The sequence below is a fragment of the Exophiala aquamarina genome, assembly GCF_000709125.1.
Source record: "Exophiala aquamarina CBS 119918 chromosome Unknown aczIA-supercont1.16, whole genome shotgun sequence".
In the NCBI taxonomy this organism is placed as follows: domain Eukaryota; kingdom Fungi; phylum Ascomycota; class Eurotiomycetes; order Chaetothyriales; family Herpotrichiellaceae; genus Exophiala; species Exophiala aquamarina.
The window spans coordinates 295,678-316,029 of NW_013550572.1; the positions used below are offsets into that span (position 1 = coordinate 295,678).

Sequence of the window (20,352 nt, forward strand, 5' to 3'; positions counted from 1 at the left end):
AGATAATGCGTTGCAAAGCGTCTAGAATTGCAAAGTGAGGATGAGGCGGTCAGCACAAGTGTATTGGAATCTTTCTTCTACTCAAAAGTAGACTATGTGCATGTGGATGATTTAAGGTGCCCATTAGCGCCCATCAACGCGGCAGGAGTTGATAGCCGCTAAGCGCCGGCAGGGAATGTCTTGGCGGTATTTTCGCGACTTTCCCAATTGGGGCGCGTCGCCTGCAACCTCTCGCAGCCACAACTGCCTCACCAAACACAGGACTTCTCCTCCGGGTGGCGACTGCAAATGAACGACTTCAGGCCGTGTAGGGCATAAAATCGTCAGCAAATGGGACTCGAACGGCAATTGACACCATGCTCAGCCTCTACACAGAAACTGCGTTTGAGGTGACCCCTGCGACATCATCTTCCACTGCCGAATTTGAGATCCCAAGAAAGAATGGTTCCTTCGACCAGTCACAAAGCCCTGCAAAACGCCAGGCCCGGCGCAGAACACCCCTTCTGGATGAACAGACATTCGTCGCCCAAAACCTGGCCTCCGAAAGCTCCATCTACTTCAGACAATCGAAATCATATCCTAGAACATTTTCCTGGAGTGTCCTAAACAGTGCAAAGACGTTGCAGATACAATGTTCTGATCTGGCGAGAAGCGAGACCGATACAAAGGAAGCACATTTTGTGCTCCGCTTCTTTTTCCAAGACCCTATCATCCACCGAGGCGTCACCTTTGCCGATCTTGAGAATGGCGATGATCTGCACGCATTTGTTTGTACCGTCAAAAACGAAATATTCAACCTTCAAGTCCCACCCGCCGCGTTTCGGGACCCTTCGGGTTTACAGAGCAAGAGTGTACAATCTTGGTGTAAACCGCTGGAGAGCTCGTCCCTCAAGCTGCATACGGCTCATTATCTTTATGCCGCGACCCCCCTTGAGGTATTCATATCCTTCACAAATGGAAAGCTTCAGAGGTTAAAGAGGAGGTCGGGCGATGACAATTGGGTCGAGGACAACTATGATGACCGCTCTTGGGGTGCTTCAATAAGAGGCATAGTTTCGTGGCGAGGGCCTCAGGCAATTGAAAATGGATCCGGTCACCTCGATCCACGCACTGCTCAGTCGATGGTCGCATCCACTGATGGAATTCATCTTTTCACCGCCTGCCTCAACCACACTCTCCGAGTTTGGCATTTGCCCTCGGGGACCCTGGTAGCATCTAAGGATCTCCTCGACAAGAAACGAGATCCAAATGATCGGACACACCTGAATCCAAAAGAGGATGCTCACTTGCAGGTGTTCAAGTTACCCCTTCAAAGATACCCCGTGCTACTCACATACAGCCCTGAAGACGGTGGCCAATTCAAGTTCTGGGACATCAAAGGAAGCTTAACGGACACTATCACCCTCGAAGACAAATTCCCAGGTGTCAAGTTATCTGCCCCGGATCCAGACCCATCTGGGAATACTGTATGGACCATGATTGGATTCAAGCTTGAGCCTGGCAACGATGTTCAGCCTAGCCGGCTCTGGGTCTTGTGGCGTAATCACAATTACCATCAACTTTACAACTGCCACTTCGAGTACGCTAACATTGCAGCATCCTGGAAATCAAACTGGGTGAAATGCGCCACAACGGCATCGCAGAAGCGACTTGCACCGGAGTTCGTACGATCAGATCATCAGGATCCTGTATCTAAATGGCTTAACTTTCTGCTCTCACCTGGTCACTACTCGGAAGCAGTTTTGCGGACTGCATTGTCGATATACGAGGATGCCACTCACAAAACAACGATAACCTCACAAGCCGATTTATCTCTAAGGCAGCGGCTGTGCACGGTCATAGCAGCTAAGGTACCTCTTCGAAAATACGGCGACTCTGACTTAGATTTTGATCGATTTAGTACGGACACAGATACGCAGTGGCGTAACTTCCACCGAATTGTTGAAAAGGTCAACGACACAAGAATTGCACCTCTATCACTGGCGTATGATTCATTCAGTGAGATGGTGTGGATACCTATGTCTGACAAGATTTGCGCTATCCGAGAGTGCAGCAAACTCGAGCTACTTCAACAAAACGAAATTGAAGATATGGCAGACCTCGAAGATGCATGTGCTAGAATCTGGCCTCACCGCAAGGTTAGCTCGGATGACGGGGATACCTTCACTGATCTTGCAACCCTGATTTCAGCTGCAAGAACTTTTCGAGAATCGTTCCCACCTGAACTATCCAACAATTTCGTTTCAGCGATCGAGGAAGACATTTCGACAACTCCTCAACACGTTGTTCCTACACGAATCGTCGACATCTCTGACAGCCTCGGTCTCAGCGAGGCTATTTCTGATGACGTCTTCAATCAGCTCGAGGCAAACCTTGAATCATTTGGCGGCTGTACTGGTATTAATAATGAGCTTTTCCTTGCTGTAATTGACCTTCTGCCGAGCAAGACGAATACGGTCAAGAGCGCCCTGCGAACCACCTTATTTGGTAGTTTCCTAGTGTCGAATGGTATTGTCGATCAATTTGAGGCTGTTCAGCAACTTCTTCTAGATCTTCTCGCACTGGCGGTATTTGTTGAGGGCGAATTTAACCAGGAAGACGCGAAGATACCATCTTTCGACGCATCAGAGCTGTTTGACCACATCACTCCATTATTCAAGGTCTATCAGAGGAATCTGTGGCTTGCACGACACTCGCGTCGTGTTCCGCTGGAGTTCCTCGGCACAGCAGGTCATCCAAATCCCGCTCGTCGACAATCCGAGATTCATGACCAGCAGACCCGGATGATCAGTATCTTCGAGGACACACTGGGTAAGGCAGTTCGACCACAGCCCACGGTTGAGCGGCCGCAACTGTTCTTGATCACAGAGCAATTAGCGGAGATCCAAAGCTGGGCTTTAGGAGAAGATAGCATTACTGCAGATGATGGTGCTGTGTATCTCCAATGTGATATGCTCAAACAAGAAGAGTTTGAACTTGCTGCCGATTTTCTACTATTCCAACCATCGACTTCGTGGTCAAGTTACGTCAAAGGTCGCTTGGGCATGGGGCTTGGGCAGTATGACATGGCTGCAAACTATTTTCGCAAAGCTTCATATGGTCTATCGCACGGGAAGGCGGTTGGGAATCTTGTTGAGCTTTCAGCTGGTTTGCTCTCGATAGTAGAAGCTGGGTCTTTCTACAACGGGCTTCCTCTCTATCTCAATCATATCACCACCTTATTCGAGTCTGTGAAAGCATACAATGAAGCCAGCCAATTTGGTCACCTCACCTTGGAAGCGCTCCAGGCAGCCCAGAAGGAACCAGTCGCAAATTTTCGCACGGAAGTTCTTTCAAGATTGTTTAACTCAGAGTTGAAACTCACAAGGTTTCGCGAGGCATACAATGCTTTGGTGCAGTTGTCTGATCTAGCATTGCAACGCTCTTACGTCGCGGCATTGATTGACACAGTACTGGGCAGCCAGATATCTGTCAACGGTCCGAAGAGTGCTGTGCGGCTTCTCCAATCCTTGCCATGGTCAATGCATCCCCACCTCTCTCGTCATCTTGATCAACATCTTGTCACGCTTGCAAAGAAGCAGACTACCACCGATATGAAGATCTCAGACTGGTCGTCCAACGGTAGTATCGATTATCTCAACATTATCCACGGAATTCGGGTATCGCATAAGGACTACCGCGGAGCAGTCACCGTTCTCTTCGACCGTCTCCGCTTAGTCCGGCGGTCAGCTCGAGCTCGTCATGACCCACAAGCCACGGCGCTGCGCCAAGTCCTGCTAGCCCTCATCAACGCGATGGCATGTGTAGCACCTGAGGAAGCTTACATCCTCGTTGATGCGGACGATAAGATGGGGTCAAAAGCTGGCAAGGTGGACGACAGCGACACAGCGATGACCGGCGCGGATGGGGACAATGACGAAGCGGCTCCACCCAGGAAGAGGCGGCGTATCATCGTCACGCTTGAAGATCTGCGGAAGGAATACCAGCAGGTCCTAGACAAGTGTAGCCGGATCGAGCGTGGCGATTTTGATTTTGATGTGGATGGTGAGAGCGATGAAGATGGCGACCATGTCACTCCTGCGGACCAGTCTAGACTGAACTTTTCATCGCGTAATGGTGATAGCATGGTTTTCTGAACTACCCAAGTTGTGGGATATTAGAGGGCAAGAAGAATAACAATAATGGGGCTCTTTCAAATGCTTAGCCGACTGAAAGGCGCCGGTGATGGACTTGATACCGCTACTGTGTATAACAAAAGCGTGTTCTAAGGGGCAGGAACCATTCGCGAGGGATAGCGACGAAGTCTGCATTGCGAGACGGCTTATTTTGTTCGACGTCATGAACAGAAAGTAAAATCGAGATTCAGTTGCAATGGATAGCTAGCCATCGAGCAAGGTATCGAGGATGCTGCTTCTTTCTACACTGCGCCCCACTGCTGTACAAGGTAGCAGCTAATGAATCTTGTTCAGCTTCGATCTCTGGCTTTGAGCCTTGATCACTCACATCTAATGTGCCCATGTGTGCGTGCGTCAAGTGTTCCTTACTCATATCACGTGGAAACAATCCACTTAGTAGTATATTACCCCGTGTATATTGCCAAAATTGAAGAAAAATGAAGAATCCGTGCATGCAAGAACATAAATACGCACCTTGTGTAGGGGCAGAAAGAAATGAATCACACCTTGGTACAAAAAATATATTGGAGAGAAATTGCTCTGTTTGTTTTTTTGATTAGAGGCCTAGCAGGACGGAGACTACATACCGAAAAATAGTCCAGGACCAACAGTAAAACATGCGACGCAGTTGGACCTGGTCATGGAGGCGCGTGTGGCCTATATCGAAGTACAGTAGAATGTCAAGCTGAATCTATCCCGAGTTCAAGCCAGCAACGGCTTCAAGGTAAGATTATTGGGGCAAGAAGCCGCAAACAGACTGATCTGGTGGTACTGTGCTGGTGGGGAACAACCGTTAATCCTCCTCAATCTCACCCTCCTCGCTCCCCGAGTGGACACCACTCGGCTCTGGAAGGGCTTCTTTCTTAACAGGTTCAGGGGTTTTGCTCTTACGTTTGTCCCGTGAACTCTCTCGTCTCTCTCTCCGGTAGCGCTTTGCACTTCTCCGACCGCTTTCAACACTGTCAGCATCGCTACCTTCACCGCGACGTTTTCTCCGCTCGCTGCCGGCCACGCTGCGTGACTCTTCGCCATAGTTCAACTCATCACGGCTACCTCGAGGGTCGGCACGAGTGCGATACAAGCGTTCACGTTCCTCCTCTCTTTCTCGACGTTCCCGGTCATAGGAACCCAGATGTCGTGATGGTGGTGACCGATCTCGATCTAGTCGACCATGTCGCTCATCTCTTTCCCGTCGTTCACGATCTCGATAGGAGGCTGGAGGAGGACTCAAACCAAGCGAGCTTGCCTTGCGATATTGCTTTTCACGCGCGGCCATGGCTTTGCGACGATCAGCTTCATATGCATCAACCTCCGGACTCTTCGAGACACGACCATGACGTGTATCGGCACGATGGCCATTGCGAAATTCTCTGTCGTCTGTACGGCGGGTGTGTCGTCTCTCACGATCCTTTTCTGCGTCTTCTTCTTTCTCTTTCAGTCTCTTGATCACTTTGTCAAATGCAGATTTACGTGATTCTTCGGAATCAACAGCAAGATACTCATCCAGTCTTTCTACACGTGGTCTGATTGCCTCCCAGGTATCATCCACACGGATGGGGGGTTCGAGATGCTTGATTCTAGAACGCAAAGAGTCTACCGCACGGCGCTGGTGTCGATCGGCAGCATGTTTCTCATCTTCTGTTCTCCGAAGAACTTTGTCGTGAAGTCGTTGGAAGATGAGCTGAAGGGCGTCACGATCGATATTGGCTGTCCGTCGATCAGTCAGCATGACATCAAAGAACTCATTGAAGGAAGTTCTTGTTGTAATTTCATAACGTTTGTCCTATTGGCGGGCGTGTCAGTATTTTGAAGTATGAAAGAGTGGGCAATCATCCTACCTCAAGCACATCATAAACATCATTTCGTCGCCCTCTCAGAGCACGCTCCTCTTCCTCCACAACATCCCAGAAGAGATCGAGTGGTGTTGACCCAGCTTGACCCAGCATCGCAACATACCTCGGGTCTTTCTCAATTTCGGGCAAGATGGTGATCCATTTAGTGCCAGCCTTGATTTTGCCTTGACTGCGTAATGACTGCAACAATTCGGTGAACTTATCACGATTTTGGCGCTCCCGTCTGGCTTTGTTGGATTTCTGCTGTTGGCGTGCATCATTGAAAGACCTCTCAAGTGCTTTTATGTGGTTTTCAAAAGCTGTCAGAACATCTGACTTACTCAGAAGCTTGAATCTGTCATCACTCTGAATCCTCTCATTAGATTGAATAACATCCTGCGCTTGTGACCACCTGGTATATGGCTCCAATTCGAGGGCTTTCAGGATTGCAACTAGGTCGTCCAAGGCTGACTTGCGTGTGGTGGCTTCCTGTTCAATGTTTTGTTTTTTGAGCCCAATGATATACTCTTCGAACAATTGCTTACGCTCGTCCTCTTTATCGGTAGATCTGAAGACGGTCTCACCCTCTATGATTGGTCTGATGGTTTTCCATCTGCTGTAATGTTTGATCTCCGGATGTGTTCTTAACATGTTACCGAAATCTGTGCGTAACTTAGCCAGTCTTTCTTTGGCTTTCTCTCGTTCTTGTTGGCGAACCTCTACCGCATACTTTTCGAAAGCCGCTTTTCGATCTTTGGGATCCTTCAATGCCCGATACTGCGGATCTTTGATAGTTGCACGCATCGTCTGCTCCCATGACCAGTCGGGCTGCACATTGGACCTGCGGAGTAATTTCATAAAGGCAGCCTCAGCTTCTTCAAAGCTAGAGTAGTCGGGTACTACTTCTTTTGTAAGTGCCGGAAGGGCAATTCCGTTGGTACCCGCAGCATCGTTGCGAGATCTTGGCTCGAATGGAGTGTGTTCCGTCAGGTCTCGAGAGGAATAGGTAGAGAGGGCAGTTGAGCCTCCTGCTACAAAAGCAGGAGCTTGTTGCAGAGGTTTGGGAGGCAGCTGAACTGAATCAATTGCTTCTCGGTATTGCGCCGGCATGTCCCAAACAGTCTGTTTTGTCTCAGAGTTCGAGTAGTATTTCCGACCATCCGGAGTCGAATATTCCTTCCATGGCTGAGCAGCAAGCGCCTTCTCGAGGGGAGTCAAGAGATCAGCGGGCTTAGTCCAAGATGTCTCCTTGGTGATGGAGTTGTAATAATAGACACGGCCATCCGGCGCGCGTGCCTCAAGCCATTGTACTGGTGTTGGAGGAAGTCCGTTCATGGTTCCGGGGGGTTGAAGCAGCTGTATATTAGAATACAGGTCGGGAAGGGGTGATCGAGATGCTGGGCGTCTCCTACAAATTTGGAACCATCGTTATCTGGCGATGTTGAGGAACCGAAGGGTTGGAGGGAGAAAGTGGCCGGGTGCGACCTGCAGATGTGAGAAAGCCTCCAAGACACTGGAAAACTAATTACGTTAGGCCCCGGGTGCGGATTATCAATATGCCGAATCTAGCGCCTTGGCATCAGATATGATGATGGAATAGGAGTGATCTGATCACCGAACGGGGACAAATAATGGCTGAAGATATTCGTCTGGAGAAGATCACAAACCTGCTTACTTGATAGCTGGATTAAAGTCTCGCCTGTGCGGATGTCCATACAATGACTGACCGTTCAATCACAACCCAGACTCATCAAAATGGAGACGGACTATTTCAAGGCAGCCATCCTTGATGCTATTATCCCGGAGAACACCACGGCAGAGCTTGCAGTACTGCTACAAGATGATCAAGATGTACATGATGATACTTCCAATCATCTTCTCCCTATCAAGGAGAGAGACTTTCTTCTGTTCGGTGAGATACAATTTCACTTCACCGAAGTTTGTCTCTTACTTATCTCTAGATCAGATGAAAAGTTAAGGACGCTGGCAGTATTACAGCTGCCCTACTGTGACGAAGACACTTTGAAAGAATACCTGTCTCGCTTGAATTTGAAATTGGATGTGTGGGCTTTCGATGATTCGCCAAGCACAGATCCAAATGCCCCATTATCATCACCTGCGAGAGAGCTTGTTACGTCGGTCGATGGGATTCAAAAGTCGGAACCTATTGTGCTTGCTAGCCAGTCACCAGACCTTGGCCAGATCTTGACCCTTGTATGGGCAGTAGAGATACTTCTCACTAGGCCAAGGGCTCGAGTGCCTCATCCTGTGGTGGTGCTCAATCCATCAGCCACCGTGAGCTCCGCTTCTCAGGAAGACGATGGCCAAAACCAAGACCTCTCGCCAGGCCAGCTCTTGGAGACCAATGTTCTCGAACCCATGCGATTTATTCCAGGCTTACAGAATAACCCTCCATACCTAGCGGCCTCGCGCCTTCAACGGGTATTACCAATGCCAACGTCACAACGAAACCGTATCCACATTGGCCATGTCCCCCCTCGGAGGCATAAGGCTGTTCCGGCGACAATAGCGCGCGTACGATACAACAAAACTCATACAAATTCCCCTTCGCCTATCAATGTCGGCCTGCTCGATATGGAGATCATTCCATTCGTGCATATTGATGCAACTGTGGAAGAAATCGACCTCTCTCTCAAGAATGGTGAAGTCGAATTCTTAATGCCCGGTTTCCTCCCAATGAAGTGTCAGTCCGGAGACTGTGTGACCTTCATGTACAAACTGCATCAGCCTTTGAACATTCTTCCCAATCCTGCGCCTGGGTCGATGAATCCAAATATTGATCTTCTCTCAATCAAGATTCTACTCCACATTCAGTTCTCCAGCAAATGCCGTCCTGTGGTCATGATGGAGTGGACTACTCATGTCGACTTCACACAGGCCTTAAACCCTTCCTATGGCCCCCCTTCACAACCGATCCAAAGAGCGAACCGACCAACCAGTCTACCAGTCAGCAACGGTAAGGGGCCACCAGCGCCTGTGGTTTCCATCGCTACCAGCCTGCAACCAGTACACGATCTAGTTGCGCGAAGTGGGCTTTCTATAACATTCAGCGCATTAAATGAGCCTGTTGAGATAGGAGCACCATTCACCTGGAAAGTTTTGGTCGTGAATCAGTCACTTAAAGTTGCTCGAATAGCCATCATTCCACTCCCTCGCATTCAAAGACAAACGAGTCAGGCACAAACTTTAGCCAAGCGGCATGCACCAAAATCATCCACAGCATCCTTCCACCCCAGTGAGCGCAGGCACACGAAGAATGGCGAAGATGTTGATGTGGGGCAGGCGATTGTTGATGAGAATGTATTGTATGCTATGCAGCATTCTGGAGCCGTGCCACCCGAGGCGGACATTCTAGCACTGACGGCAGAGCTGAGGATTGGACCTTTGGCACCTGAACAGTGCCATGAGAGTGAAATCCAGATGATTGCCTTTCAGGTGGGGACACTACAGGTGGATGTCATGCGAGTTGTTGATCTCGTCAAGGAAGCAGAAGACGGGGTCGGTGCACCGGGTGTGGTGGCCGACATCAGAGATCTTCCAGATATAGTTGTGGTGCAACCGACCAATAATAAAGGATAAAGGAGCGCATTGGATGTTCCATGTATAGAAGCCTCCACAATCTTCTAATGGCTGGTCATGTGGGTAGTTGGCTTTTACAGAAATAAAACTGACGCAGGGAAGCAAAGCTTCTGACCAGGCATCACAATTGAGCATTTCTGTATATGCCAAGCTAGGGAATCACTTTCCTTCTGAGAGATCGCTGGGAAGTAAGCCCGCAAACTAGGCGAAAGCAGCACAGGGCGATATGTGTGGTTTCGGCGCTCAAACGGCTGGTGGTTGTACAATATGCTCGTCCTGGAGAAACCACCTTCCATCCAAAAGCGGGAAGCTAATGAATCGCTATGCCAGACAAAGCGAAAGTTCATCACAATTCCCGTCCTGATCAGCAAACAATTGGCACCGATTTAAGCGAAAGTGATCGACAAAATTTGCCTCTGATCGTCCGATGGCTTCCAGCATTCTCCAAAAGCGGGCTGTGCTGTGGGGTTTTGGCAGCATGAGCTAAGCCATGGCCTCTGACCACCATGCCATCCCGAACGGGACATACCAAAGAGCTTCTCAGCCAGTTAAATGCTTGTTGCCTGAGTGCGCCTTGCCAAAACTTCCGCCAATCATGTTCCAGCCAAGGGGGCGATCCATCGTATCAGAATCGGTTGTCCTGTGGTTGCAGTCCGAATACGTGGCCAAGGATCAGTTAGAGTGGCGTTTCACGCCGCCATCCTTTAATAGAATTTGATGTTGAGGGATGTTGTATAAAAGGAAGTCGGAATGAAATGAAGTTCAGGAGATGAGATCGCATTCAAGATTAAAACATAACTACATACATAAACACCTATACAACACACAGTTTTGCACATAACGGGCGTATTGCGAGCATCAACCCCTCCCTCACAATGACCACCAAAGCATTCGAACACCAGCATAAAATCTCCGACAAGACATTTGAAGTCGAGGTAAGGTCATCATCAGAATCGGTCTTTTCAGAGGACTCGACCACCAGCACTCTGCTCGATGATGCATCCTTCCATCCAGACACAACATTCCACATTGCCGCACGGGGCATTGGTGTTTGGCGCTTACCACTGCCATCGTCGGAGGTCGAGATTCCAATCTATCGCAACGACGGCAGTCTTGCATACACATCCACGCGGGAGAAGAGATCTTCAGGCAACTGCGTCCTCAGCCATCCCAAAATTGGAGACCTTGTCAGCACAACATATTTCTTCGGGCCCAATCGTGAACCCGTCCTGAAATTGCTGCAAGCACCTGGGGAACCTGATGGTGAAGCCAACTCAATTAACATCAAGGGCAAATGGGTCTCGAGGTCCACAGCCTTCATCATGGGTGACGGAAGGGTTTTCGAGTGGAGCTATGCACATACCAAGGACAGTCAAGGCACGAGAGTAAAGCTCATTGTTCTACGGCAACAAGAGCAGTCTGAGGTGAAGATGAAGGGTGACAAGGGGGGTAGAATTCTCGCTCAATTGGTCCGTGGCAAGGAGACGCGTGCAGAAGGCTCAAAGCGCTGCACTGCTGGAAATGGAGGACAACTTATGCTAGATCAGGATGCTACAAGCCATCTTGATGAAGCAGTGATCATTGCGACATGCCTGATGATGTTGAAGAAGGAGATTGACAGGAGACGAACTATTCAGTTCATGATGCTAAGTGGTGCTGCCAGTGGGGGTAGTTAGATTCCGCCTGTAAAAGGATTTGCGTTGCACTAATACCTGATGTAGTAGCGAATATGATACTTCTGGTTTCATCTCTTCTTCAAATCAGCGCCTGCTTTAGAGATTTTGATATACTTCTGGTTCTGGGTCTAAACCCAACCGTTTTACCGAGGTTATTAGGACCTCCAAGCCTCTCAGTCCTACGGTTGAATCTCACTGCGAGGACTCACAGCATAGCTTATTTCACAATCAACTCCACCAAATATCATCCAAGGGAATTGAAAATGCTGGCAGGTAACGATGAAGCTAACAGGGACATCGGACTTACAAAAGTGATGGGGATAAAAGCCGAACTCCGCAAACGGCTCCGGCAACGGCGCCGTACAAAGATCCGACTTCATGTCCGAAGTTCGCAACACCATTGCTATTGCGAGAATGTGACCTTTCCATGGTGATACGTAGAGGGGTTGTTCGCATATTGCAGTGCTTGCATTAGCTACAAATCTCGATACGCTTCCAGTCTTCCACAGCGCACCAGGTGAACGGTTTTGTAAGCAGCCAGCTGATAACACGTCCATTATACCATCTGAATATCGATCTTCTTCGAAAATGGGTGCCCCGGACATCAAAGCAGATGCTAAGCGAGCCTTCGAAATACTGAAGACTGGAGGCATAGTCATAGTCCCTGCCAAGATGGGATATGCGATCGCAAGCTCCAGTACTTCAGCCATGGAGAAAGTCTTTACAACCAAACGGCGTGGAGCACATAAGCGGCACGCTATGGGGGGCAGCTATGCACTGCACAAAGAACTACACGTAATGGAACCTGAGCATGCGGAAATTGTTCGTTGCCTGGTCCAGGACTTTGACCTTCCACTGGCCGTCATTGCGAAATACAACCCTGATCATCCTATCATGAAGAATATCGATAAAAGTACCTTGGACGCACTCACTGTTGATGGGACGTTGGCCCTGTTGATCAATGCAGGAGCACTCCAAGATGAGCTGACAAGTCTCCTGATGGAGGCCGGTCTTCCTTTGATAGGCAGTTCTGCCAACCTCTCAGGCACAGGTATGGCTCTAAACCTTATCGTGCTTTTCCTATCTAGGAAGTGTACCAAAGGCTAATCTCTAATGGAAGGGACAAAATATGTTGCAGAAGACATTAATCAGGAAATCTTGGATATCGCCGATCTCGTAATCGACTATGGCCTCGTGAAATATGGCTTCCATGGAAGAAGCTCCACGATGATCGACTTTAGCGGCCCGAAGCCAGACATTGTGCGGATCGGTGTTTGTTATGACGTGATCAAGGATCATTTGCAGCGCTTTTGGGGAATCGAAGCTCCAGCAGATCCTGGAAGGTCGTCCTTGCCATCTGGTCATCTCAAAGTGCTTCCGCCGCTAGAGTCATTGGAGAGGCTGGTGGCGGCGCGTTAACTGCTGTTTGTACGTCATTAATCTCGATAGAAAGCCTAATATCAAATTGTTTCAAACAACTTCTTGATGAGTCTTCTAGCCTATTCGTCCACAATATTAGACTTGACCCCACCATAAGATATCATCTTCCGTTGAGTTGTAGGCAGCCTCGTTCAGCTCAAGGGGTAGACACTGGTGGTTTCAGTCTTTCAGGGGTGTTCAGCCTGACGAAACCAATCTTGGGCAAGCAGAAAGCTCAACGTTCAGTGTCAATTGGAAGGTGCAGGGAGTATTTCATGCTTCAATGAATCAAGAGGTCATAATCCGATCATTAGCATAGCTGGTGCGTATCTGATAGCCTCTGTGTTGCCAATGATGAGTCTGGCGACCCTGGGCTTGGTTCCCGCGAGCCTCGGTCTTCCACAGGCACATTACTTGATCCTTCGATAGCTGGCTTTGGATTGGTCATTGTGTCTGCATTTTCCCGCATTCTCCTTACCTGGGCCTGCCGTCTGCGCAACCACGCGCGGTCCGTAGACGGAGACGATCATAAACCAAGCGACCGGTTCTTGTAAAGTAACCGAGTTTCCAAATCCCAAGCCAGCACAGCGCATCGGCCTTCTCAAAGTGCAAAGCGACAAGACTGCGAGAGAAACCAATATGGACGATATGCGAGCAAATGCGTCCTTCAGAACAATTGATATAGCTAGATCCAGAGAGAAGAGGCGTTTCGGGACCGGAGCAAGTGCCTCTGAGCCCGACATCGATACCGCCGACTCCGGTCAAGCATCGTACGTGTACGTAGTGTAAGCAAGCAAAGGTCAGAGCTGACTAGATCATGATTTTGTGCCTTGAAGGCTATCCTCTATTTTGATTAGACTAAATTTGGCCCAGATACGTTGTGGAGCGGACAGCTTACCCTGCACACGATGCAGGGTGCTAGGCTCTGCTGTATAGTGGAGATGTCCTGCAAGAGAGTGAATAAAAGAAGGTAAGCTGGATCTCGTGAGATCCACCGTTGGCGGGCACCGTCGATAACGTTCACAGCAAAGTCGAGTCGCTTGAGCAGGAGCCACAGCAGCTCCGGTCCATAGTGGCTCAGAGTCAATTTCAACAAACATCTCCCCAAAGTTCGTCACCCAGGGAGCAAATCACAGAGCCAACGTTCATTGAAGAAAATGGTTCTTCCAGTCAACTGGAGGTTGAGAGGTTAGGCGATAGGATAGATGAAGTCGAGGCGCCTGCTTTGCGTAATTCGTTCCTACTGATTGATCCACACCCTAACACGACACAAGAAGAGAATGTTACATAGCCCCTGGTTCTCGACCAGCGGCCCCCAGCGCGAGAAGCCAGATCTCTGGAGCTATTCGTACTTCATAAGGAGCAAATGGCCTCCCTGTTTACCGAGTAAGGTCCATGATGATGAGGCGCCATGGTTTTGACTGAGCAGTAATGGCTAGATGCTTCCAATTCTACCATCAATTTCTGAACTTCTTGAATCCTACTATATCTCTGGACCAATTCTGCGAACGCTCTCCACTACTGTTCTGGGCGATCATAACTACCGCTGCCCGCGGATACCATGAAGAGCCGTCTTTGTTCGCCATGCTTTCGAGGGCCCTAGCGGATTGACGTGGTCAACGGTTTCTGTTCGTCCACACAGTCGCTTCACAATCGAAGCCATTCTTCTGTAAGTCGCTTGACCTGTACCTACGCCTACTATAGCAGCGGATAACACCTACATCCTTAGCGGTATTGCGCGCAAGCCTGCATACAATGCGGTCTACATCTACCAGGGAACCCTCAAGAGTTTTCCACTCTGACTCTGAGATTACAGCCGGAGGAGGTCAGGGAGAGTGCGAGAACTTGGGCAGCGTGCAAAGTTGTGACACAGAGGTTTGTCCGGACATCACCACTCGGTGTGCCTTGGGCTCTAATTTTGCTCTGACAGTACGGGCACCGGCACCGGCTACCCAACAGTCGCAAAATTTGGCTGAACAGCGGAGCACAGCTTTGATTATTTCAACGACTATGAAATTTCTCTCGACCCCTGTCAGCAGTTGACAATTACGAAATTCAGCTGTCGCATGGAGAGGGTCTTATTCGGAAATCCCATGAGGTATATCGGCTCTACAAAAGATATCGATCGTCAGGTGCTGATCACTCTCTTGGAGAAGGACCTGGATGAACTTGGAATGCAGATCAGATCGTCGCCCTTAAGTAGTAAGTCTAGCACGCGCAAACCACTTGACTGCACTGGTTTAATCGCCTGTGAGCTAAATACGCCTAAATTTATTAGTTTGCCACCTCTACGAACCACATCCAGCAACTAAACAGAAGGAAGGACTCTAAAAGCATATGCCCTGGCATCTGACCTCATCTCTCGAATCAATGCAGAAGACGAATCTTCAAAACCAGTTCTACAATCTCCCGTGAGTGTATTATACCTCCTCACGACCTGTGCATTCCTGCTCCTCAAGGCCCTCAAATCTCGCTACTCACAATACCTGGACTTCGAAGGGGGCAAGAAATCCTTCAACGCAAGTGTGCTTGCTCTGCCACGTTGGTCCGTGACAAACAACGACCTGTCTGGCCGGATAGCGGAGATCTTGCTCTTACTCTGGCGAGGACTTGATGCATCGAGTGCGAAGACCGAGGACGAACCCAGATTGAGGCTTCACAGCCGATAGGGCGTATATCTATTCTGGGATGGATTGTGGCGCTGGAAGGAGGAGTTCGGTGGTCACACGAACACCCACCCTTCGCCTTCTAATCCTCTTATGTATCGGATTATCTGGGACCAATCAGTCATGGATGCCAATTTTTCGAAGGGACGGTGTGGATTGGCGAGTATGATGCGTAAGCGGAATCATTGATGTGAAGAATGTGGAATCGTCATTTCTCGAATCAAAGATTCAAGCTGGCTGCAAACTGCACATTCAATACATGGTTACACACAGCAACCTCAAGAGCCTCTCACCATATCCATCTTTATGTGAATGGTCTTCATGTCCAAATACGCTTTTATACCTGCAAGTCCATTCTCACACCCGTACCCGCTCTGCTTCTTGCCTCCGATGGGAGTCAGCGGAGAGACGCTGTGGGTAGTGTTGATGGCGACCGTGCCTGCCTCAATCTGAGATGCTACTCGAAGCGCTCGAGTAAGGTCATTGGTGTAAACATTAGCTAGTGGGATTTGTCAGTTCTTCCGTCCGAGGTCAAGAGAAATACGTGTGCAGGGTATCTGAAAATTAGGTCATAGCTAAGTCCATTGGTGGTATCGTTAGCAAGCTTTATCGCCTCCTCCTCCGGTTTGAAAGTCCTGACCGAGAGGACCGGGCCGAATATTTCGTCACTGTAAAGTTTACTGTTGAGTTCGGAGTTGAGCAAGACGGTCGTCTCGAGCTTTGCGATCAGCTCAGCGTCTCTCTCAATCAATTCGGCCAGCTTCAACATGAGTTTTTTCCTCTTCTCGCCTGGCGTCGCCTCCCAGCCTGGAAATGCAGCTTTTGTTGCCGAGACGGGCCTGTCGACAAAGGCTTCTTAAGCAGAATGGACTTGATCGGAGACCAGTGTATCGTCGCTGGGATTGTATAGCATCAAGGTCTCTCCCGTCGAGGATGGGATACACTGTTGTACAGAAGTCAGCCTCGAGGGGAATGGTGAGTGGTGCAATTCGCCTCATTGTTAATGAGAAGTTCGATGTGGAAGCCCATGTTGGTGTTAGTAGTATCTTTTCGAAGGTAGGTGGCTACTACTCTATACAACTTGATGAAGAATCCGAGCAACAGTCACAGACTTGAGACGCGACGCCGCTATATACGATCACGACAGTGCACTTTAAATCCGCTAACCATAGCGATGCCTCTCTTGCATATTCGGCATCTTCTCGACGCATTCAGCCACGCACGCAACGTCCAGGCGGATGATCTATTGGGACTTCCTCACACCGTGCCTCAAGCAAGAGAAGGTATATTAGACAGTGTATTAGGCGAACAGCACGAATATTTATGCTTGGCAGGGAGAGCGTGGACGGCCTGCGGTCGCCGTTCGCGGAGCCTGACGCGGAGGCCGAGACCAGGGTGCGCGGAACCCTTGGGTGCACCGCACGTCCGATCAAGCAAATCATAGTTATAACCTCAACTGTTTTGATACCCAAATACGAGAACTCTGATGTCACGGGAAACGTGGGAAAATGAAACTATCCTCAGCTTCCCGAGTCTGTCAAGAGATTAGAGCCCCAAGGATCCTATCGTAGAGGCCAATGAAGCCGATCCCATATACATTGTTACGAACCAGGTCACTTGAAAGGTTGCCAAGGGAATCAAGGCACCGGCCCAAGGAAGGAAGATAGCCGATGGAGAACAAAGGCTATGTCACGTGACCAGGTGAGGATGGATCTCCTGGATCCCTTGGATCCCGTGGATCTCAAGAGATCCAGGGGGAGCCATAAGATCCAAGAGAGCCATCAGCATTATATATATACGCTCCTTCACCTAGATAGCACAGTTCGTAGTTAACTTCGTTAGCAATCCTAGACCTACGTTTTAGGATACAGTCCGACGATTGTATATTCCCTTTGTTATCTTGGTCAACACTCTGGTACCCACTCTATCAAGGAACCCTACCTTGGTCAGAACTGCTTGCAGCTCGGATCATAACATACATTTTGCAAATAGAGAGACAAGTCACCCACATGCAGTCTTCAAACGACGCATAATTCTCCTGCAATACCCTTATTTCATGTCAAGCCCACTCACTGTACCGTGCTTAGCTGCCAGCCTCTGGCAGTGTCAGCTATGCTATTACTAGCGTCGTATACCCGGCCCAAAGTAATCAAATTCACTTTATCTACTCAAGCTAACGAGTTTGCGAGAAGTCTCACTTCAAGAATTTAGCGGCATGTAGACACATTTTCTTTGCTATAGCACGATGCAATGAACTTTTACTTTCTCCCCCAAGTCCAAAACCGTCTCTCACCATTTCTCTACTTCGTAACGGGTGAATAGTAGGACAATCGACGCCAGGCTCATTAGGAGTTCCTGGTAATTATAATAGATTACTTTTCTCTCGCTCAGACAACGTGCGCCGCTTTTAAATGTTACACTACCCCCTTCTCCTTCCTCCCCCTTCCACCCTCACCCTCACGATTACCTCTACTCACCTTCTACATACCTCTTCGCTCAACACTAGAGAGAACAATAGAGACTTGTTTCTATCCATTTTCTACACTGCTAGTCGTGAGGCTAACCCGTCAGGATCCAACAGAAGTACGCATGAGGAGATGACCGGTCAATTTCAAGAACGTGGAGATTCTGTATATATATCTACGAGGCGATGAAAAGGTACCGAGAGTCAGAGACACCGCACCGTCGCTTTCGCAGTGCGGTAGTGCATTACGTCCCTTATTCTACAGTCGTGGGATGCAAAGTCGTGCTACCTTACGTGGCTGCTGCGGGCAGCTTCTAACATGAGGTCAAGCTTCGCGCTCTCTTTTTAACCTCTTTCAAGAAGTGATCAATGTATCACTCATATTCAGTCCTACAAGTTTTCAAAGAAGACCTTGCTTAATACGACAGGAGAGCACCATTCCCTGGTGTATCGATACAAATGGGGGTCCTCGACCAGCTCCGCGGGGCAATTTGGTCCTACATTGAATTTGGGGGGCTCATACATCAATGTGAAGTGTATCCCCCATCCACCATCAGCGCCGAGCCCGTGATGTAGGAGCTCCTCCCCCCCCGACAGAAAGACGACAGCGTCGGCTATCTCAGCTGCCGTGCCGAACCGGCGCATGGGCGTCCATACCTGAGTCTTTTCCTGCGCGACCTGTGCCGTCACCGCGCCCGGCTGGATCAAGGGCATATCAACGTACCCCGGGCAGACTGCATTGATTCGTAATCCCCGAGAGGCGTAGTCCACCGCGGCCGTCCGCAGTAGGCCGTTGACATAGGTACGCCAACGACGCCGCAGATGGAGGCCAGATTGACGATGGCTCCACGCTGCAGGAGGCGTCGGTCCGCCGACGACGAAAGCAGGTAGTCCTGCTTCAGCATGATCTACGCCGCCGCATGATAGACGTAAAATGTTCCGTTAAGGCTGGCGTCCAGGACTCGGTGCCAATCGGCCGAACCCCCCTCGTGCTTAAACGATATCCCCGCGCTGTTGACCACGTAGTCTAGCCGACCAAAGACGCCGGCGGCCGATTCAACCGCCGTCGTGACTGCGGTTTTGTCGGCGACATTGACCTGGTACACGAGCACCTGGCAGCCATGTCGCTCTTGTCCAGCCTCGCGTTCCAGCTCGGACTTGACTTGTTCCAGCGCGTCGGTGTTGTGGTCGAGCAACGCGACCCCGCTGCGCCTTCCTTGACAAATGCCAGGGCGCATGCCTTACCGATCCCACTAGCGGCTCCCTTTACCAGTGCAAATCCGGTAATGTCCATTTTTGATCCACCGGAAATGTTAGGTTGTTTATTGTTTATTGTTTGGGCCTTTTGGATATCAAGTGTCCTCGAGTTGAGGTCGTTGTAGTTAATGGATATTTCAACTTGGAATAGTGGGCACTACTGCGTTTACGGCTTCTTGCTTTTGCCATATGGCCGGACGGCGGCTGAAGAGTCTCCATCCCCGACCGAGGCTATTTCCGATCGATGTCGGGAAACATGTATTTTTGACCACCCGTGGCGCGAGAGTCCTGGGGGTTGGTGGGTATCTGCAAAATGCTGGCTTATGGTATTTAGAAGGCAGGATGGTGTGCTTGAATGAATCATGTCTGCGCAACTTGGTGTCGGAAGGGGGTATTTCCCAAGTTACAATTTTGCCCGAACCCTCTGAGGTCCTAGATAGAGCCTGGGGAGCCATGTAGCTTGAAACATCTCATGATGCGTTCCATCGAGCATGGTTTTTTATCCCTGGACTCTCCATATTCTTCCAGTGCAACCATGCGGTACGGCCGGCTTCTTAACAAGCCGAAGTACTCCGTACGGGGGCTTGGTGTAATCGATCAGGTAGAGCGGGGAAAATGCCGAAGAAGCCGGGTCCTCCCCACTCGGATTCAAGGGGGTGGTTGAAGATTGGAGAATACCTGTGTGATTTCCTAGGTGAAGTTAGTTAAGAATCTAACTAATTTCTACCCATAGAGAGACCTCTTCGGCCGCTTGATAGGCGGCTTTGAAGAGGCTGGCGGGCTTTGGCGATGATCACACTGTGTGTCCGTTCAGGGGGGAAGCCAACAGAGAGGAGAGCGTGGGTGTAGAGATTGGTGTGTGGCGTAGCAGTATGGTATCGATGTCGGAGACCAAGAGTGTAAGACAGCTCCTCTATCCAGCGAACTGCTGGACGCCTTGGCGCCAAGGCCCAGCAGCGGCTTCTTTGCCAAGAAAATGGCCCGTCAAGTTCGTGTACCCCACATATCAGCACAATAACCGGGGTTTCCCACTAGTGTCTTCACGCTTCCTCGCCATCATCGTTTCCGCACCGGCAAGGTGAGTTGTGAGCGATGCCCGATTTCACAGCGGATCGAGGATTTCTGAAAGCTTACATGAGGGAGACCGCCCAAGATCCCTGTACGAGAAAATCCATGCAATTATCTACCTTCGCCTCAGGGTCCTAGTCATCCTACTGTCTCCATGAAAACCCCAGCCATGGCTGGCAGCGATCAAGAAACCGC

General features: G+C 49.7%; 8 protein-coding genes across 8 annotated transcripts; 5 read left to right on the forward strand and 3 right to left on the reverse strand.

The window, feature by feature from the left end:
* Positions 1-356: 356 nt before the first annotated feature.
* Positions 357-4,136, forward strand: A1O9_11163 (uncharacterized protein; the record flags this gene model as incomplete). Its single annotated transcript, XM_013399882.1, has 1 exon — positions 357-4,136. The coding sequence occupies one exon, from the start codon at positions 357-359 to the stop codon at positions 4,134-4,136; it is 3,780 nt and encodes a 1,259-aa protein (XP_013255336.1).
* An 832-nt stretch (positions 4,137-4,968) lies between these two features.
* On the reverse strand, positions 4,969-7,342 carry A1O9_11164 (uncharacterized protein; the record flags this gene model as incomplete). The annotated part of the gene is made up of 2 exons (XM_013399883.1): positions 4,969-5,958; positions 6,014-7,342. The coding sequence occupies 2 exons, from the start codon at positions 7,340-7,342 to the stop codon at positions 4,969-4,971; spliced, it is 2,319 nt and encodes a 772-aa protein (XP_013255337.1).
* A 420-nt stretch (positions 7,343-7,762) lies between these two features.
* Positions 7,763-9,607, forward strand: A1O9_11165 (uncharacterized protein; the record flags this gene model as incomplete). Its single annotated transcript, XM_013399884.1, has 1 exon — positions 7,763-9,607. The coding sequence occupies one exon, from the start codon at positions 7,763-7,765 to the stop codon at positions 9,605-9,607; it is 1,845 nt and encodes a 614-aa protein (XP_013255338.1).
* Positions 9,608-10,482: 875 nt separating this feature from the next.
* A1O9_11166 (uncharacterized protein) lies at positions 10,483-11,283 on the forward strand (the record flags this gene model as incomplete). The annotated part of the gene is made up of 1 exon (XM_013399885.1): positions 10,483-11,283. One exon carries the CDS (start codon positions 10,483-10,485, stop codon positions 11,281-11,283), a length of 801 nt encoding a protein of 266 aa, XP_013255339.1.
* Positions 11,284-11,871: 588 nt separating this feature from the next.
* Positions 11,872-12,702, forward strand: A1O9_11167 (uncharacterized protein; the record flags this gene model as incomplete). Its single annotated transcript, XM_013399886.1, has 2 exons — positions 11,872-12,334; positions 12,404-12,702. The coding sequence occupies 2 exons, from the start codon at positions 11,872-11,874 to the stop codon at positions 12,700-12,702; spliced, it is 762 nt and encodes a 253-aa protein (XP_013255340.1).
* A 2,066-nt stretch (positions 12,703-14,768) lies between these two features.
* On the forward strand, positions 14,769-15,371 carry A1O9_11168 (uncharacterized protein; the record flags this gene model as incomplete). The annotated part of the gene is made up of 2 exons (XM_013399887.1): positions 14,769-14,952; positions 15,100-15,371. The coding sequence occupies 2 exons, from the start codon at positions 14,769-14,771 to the stop codon at positions 15,369-15,371; spliced, it is 456 nt and encodes a 151-aa protein (XP_013255341.1).
* A 496-nt stretch (positions 15,372-15,867) lies between these two features.
* On the reverse strand, positions 15,868-16,137 carry A1O9_11169 (uncharacterized protein; the record flags this gene model as incomplete). Its single annotated transcript, XM_013399888.1, has 1 exon — positions 15,868-16,137. One exon carries the CDS (start codon positions 16,135-16,137, stop codon positions 15,868-15,870), a length of 270 nt encoding a protein of 89 aa, XP_013255342.1.
* Positions 16,138-18,222: 2,085 nt separating this feature from the next.
* Positions 18,223-19,070, reverse strand: A1O9_11170 (uncharacterized protein; the record flags this gene model as incomplete). Its single annotated transcript, XM_013399889.1, has 2 exons — positions 18,223-18,740; positions 18,869-19,070. 2 exons carry the CDS (start codon positions 19,068-19,070, stop codon positions 18,223-18,225), a joined length of 720 nt encoding a protein of 239 aa, XP_013255343.1.
* Between the last annotated feature and the right edge of the window lie 1,282 nt (positions 19,071-20,352).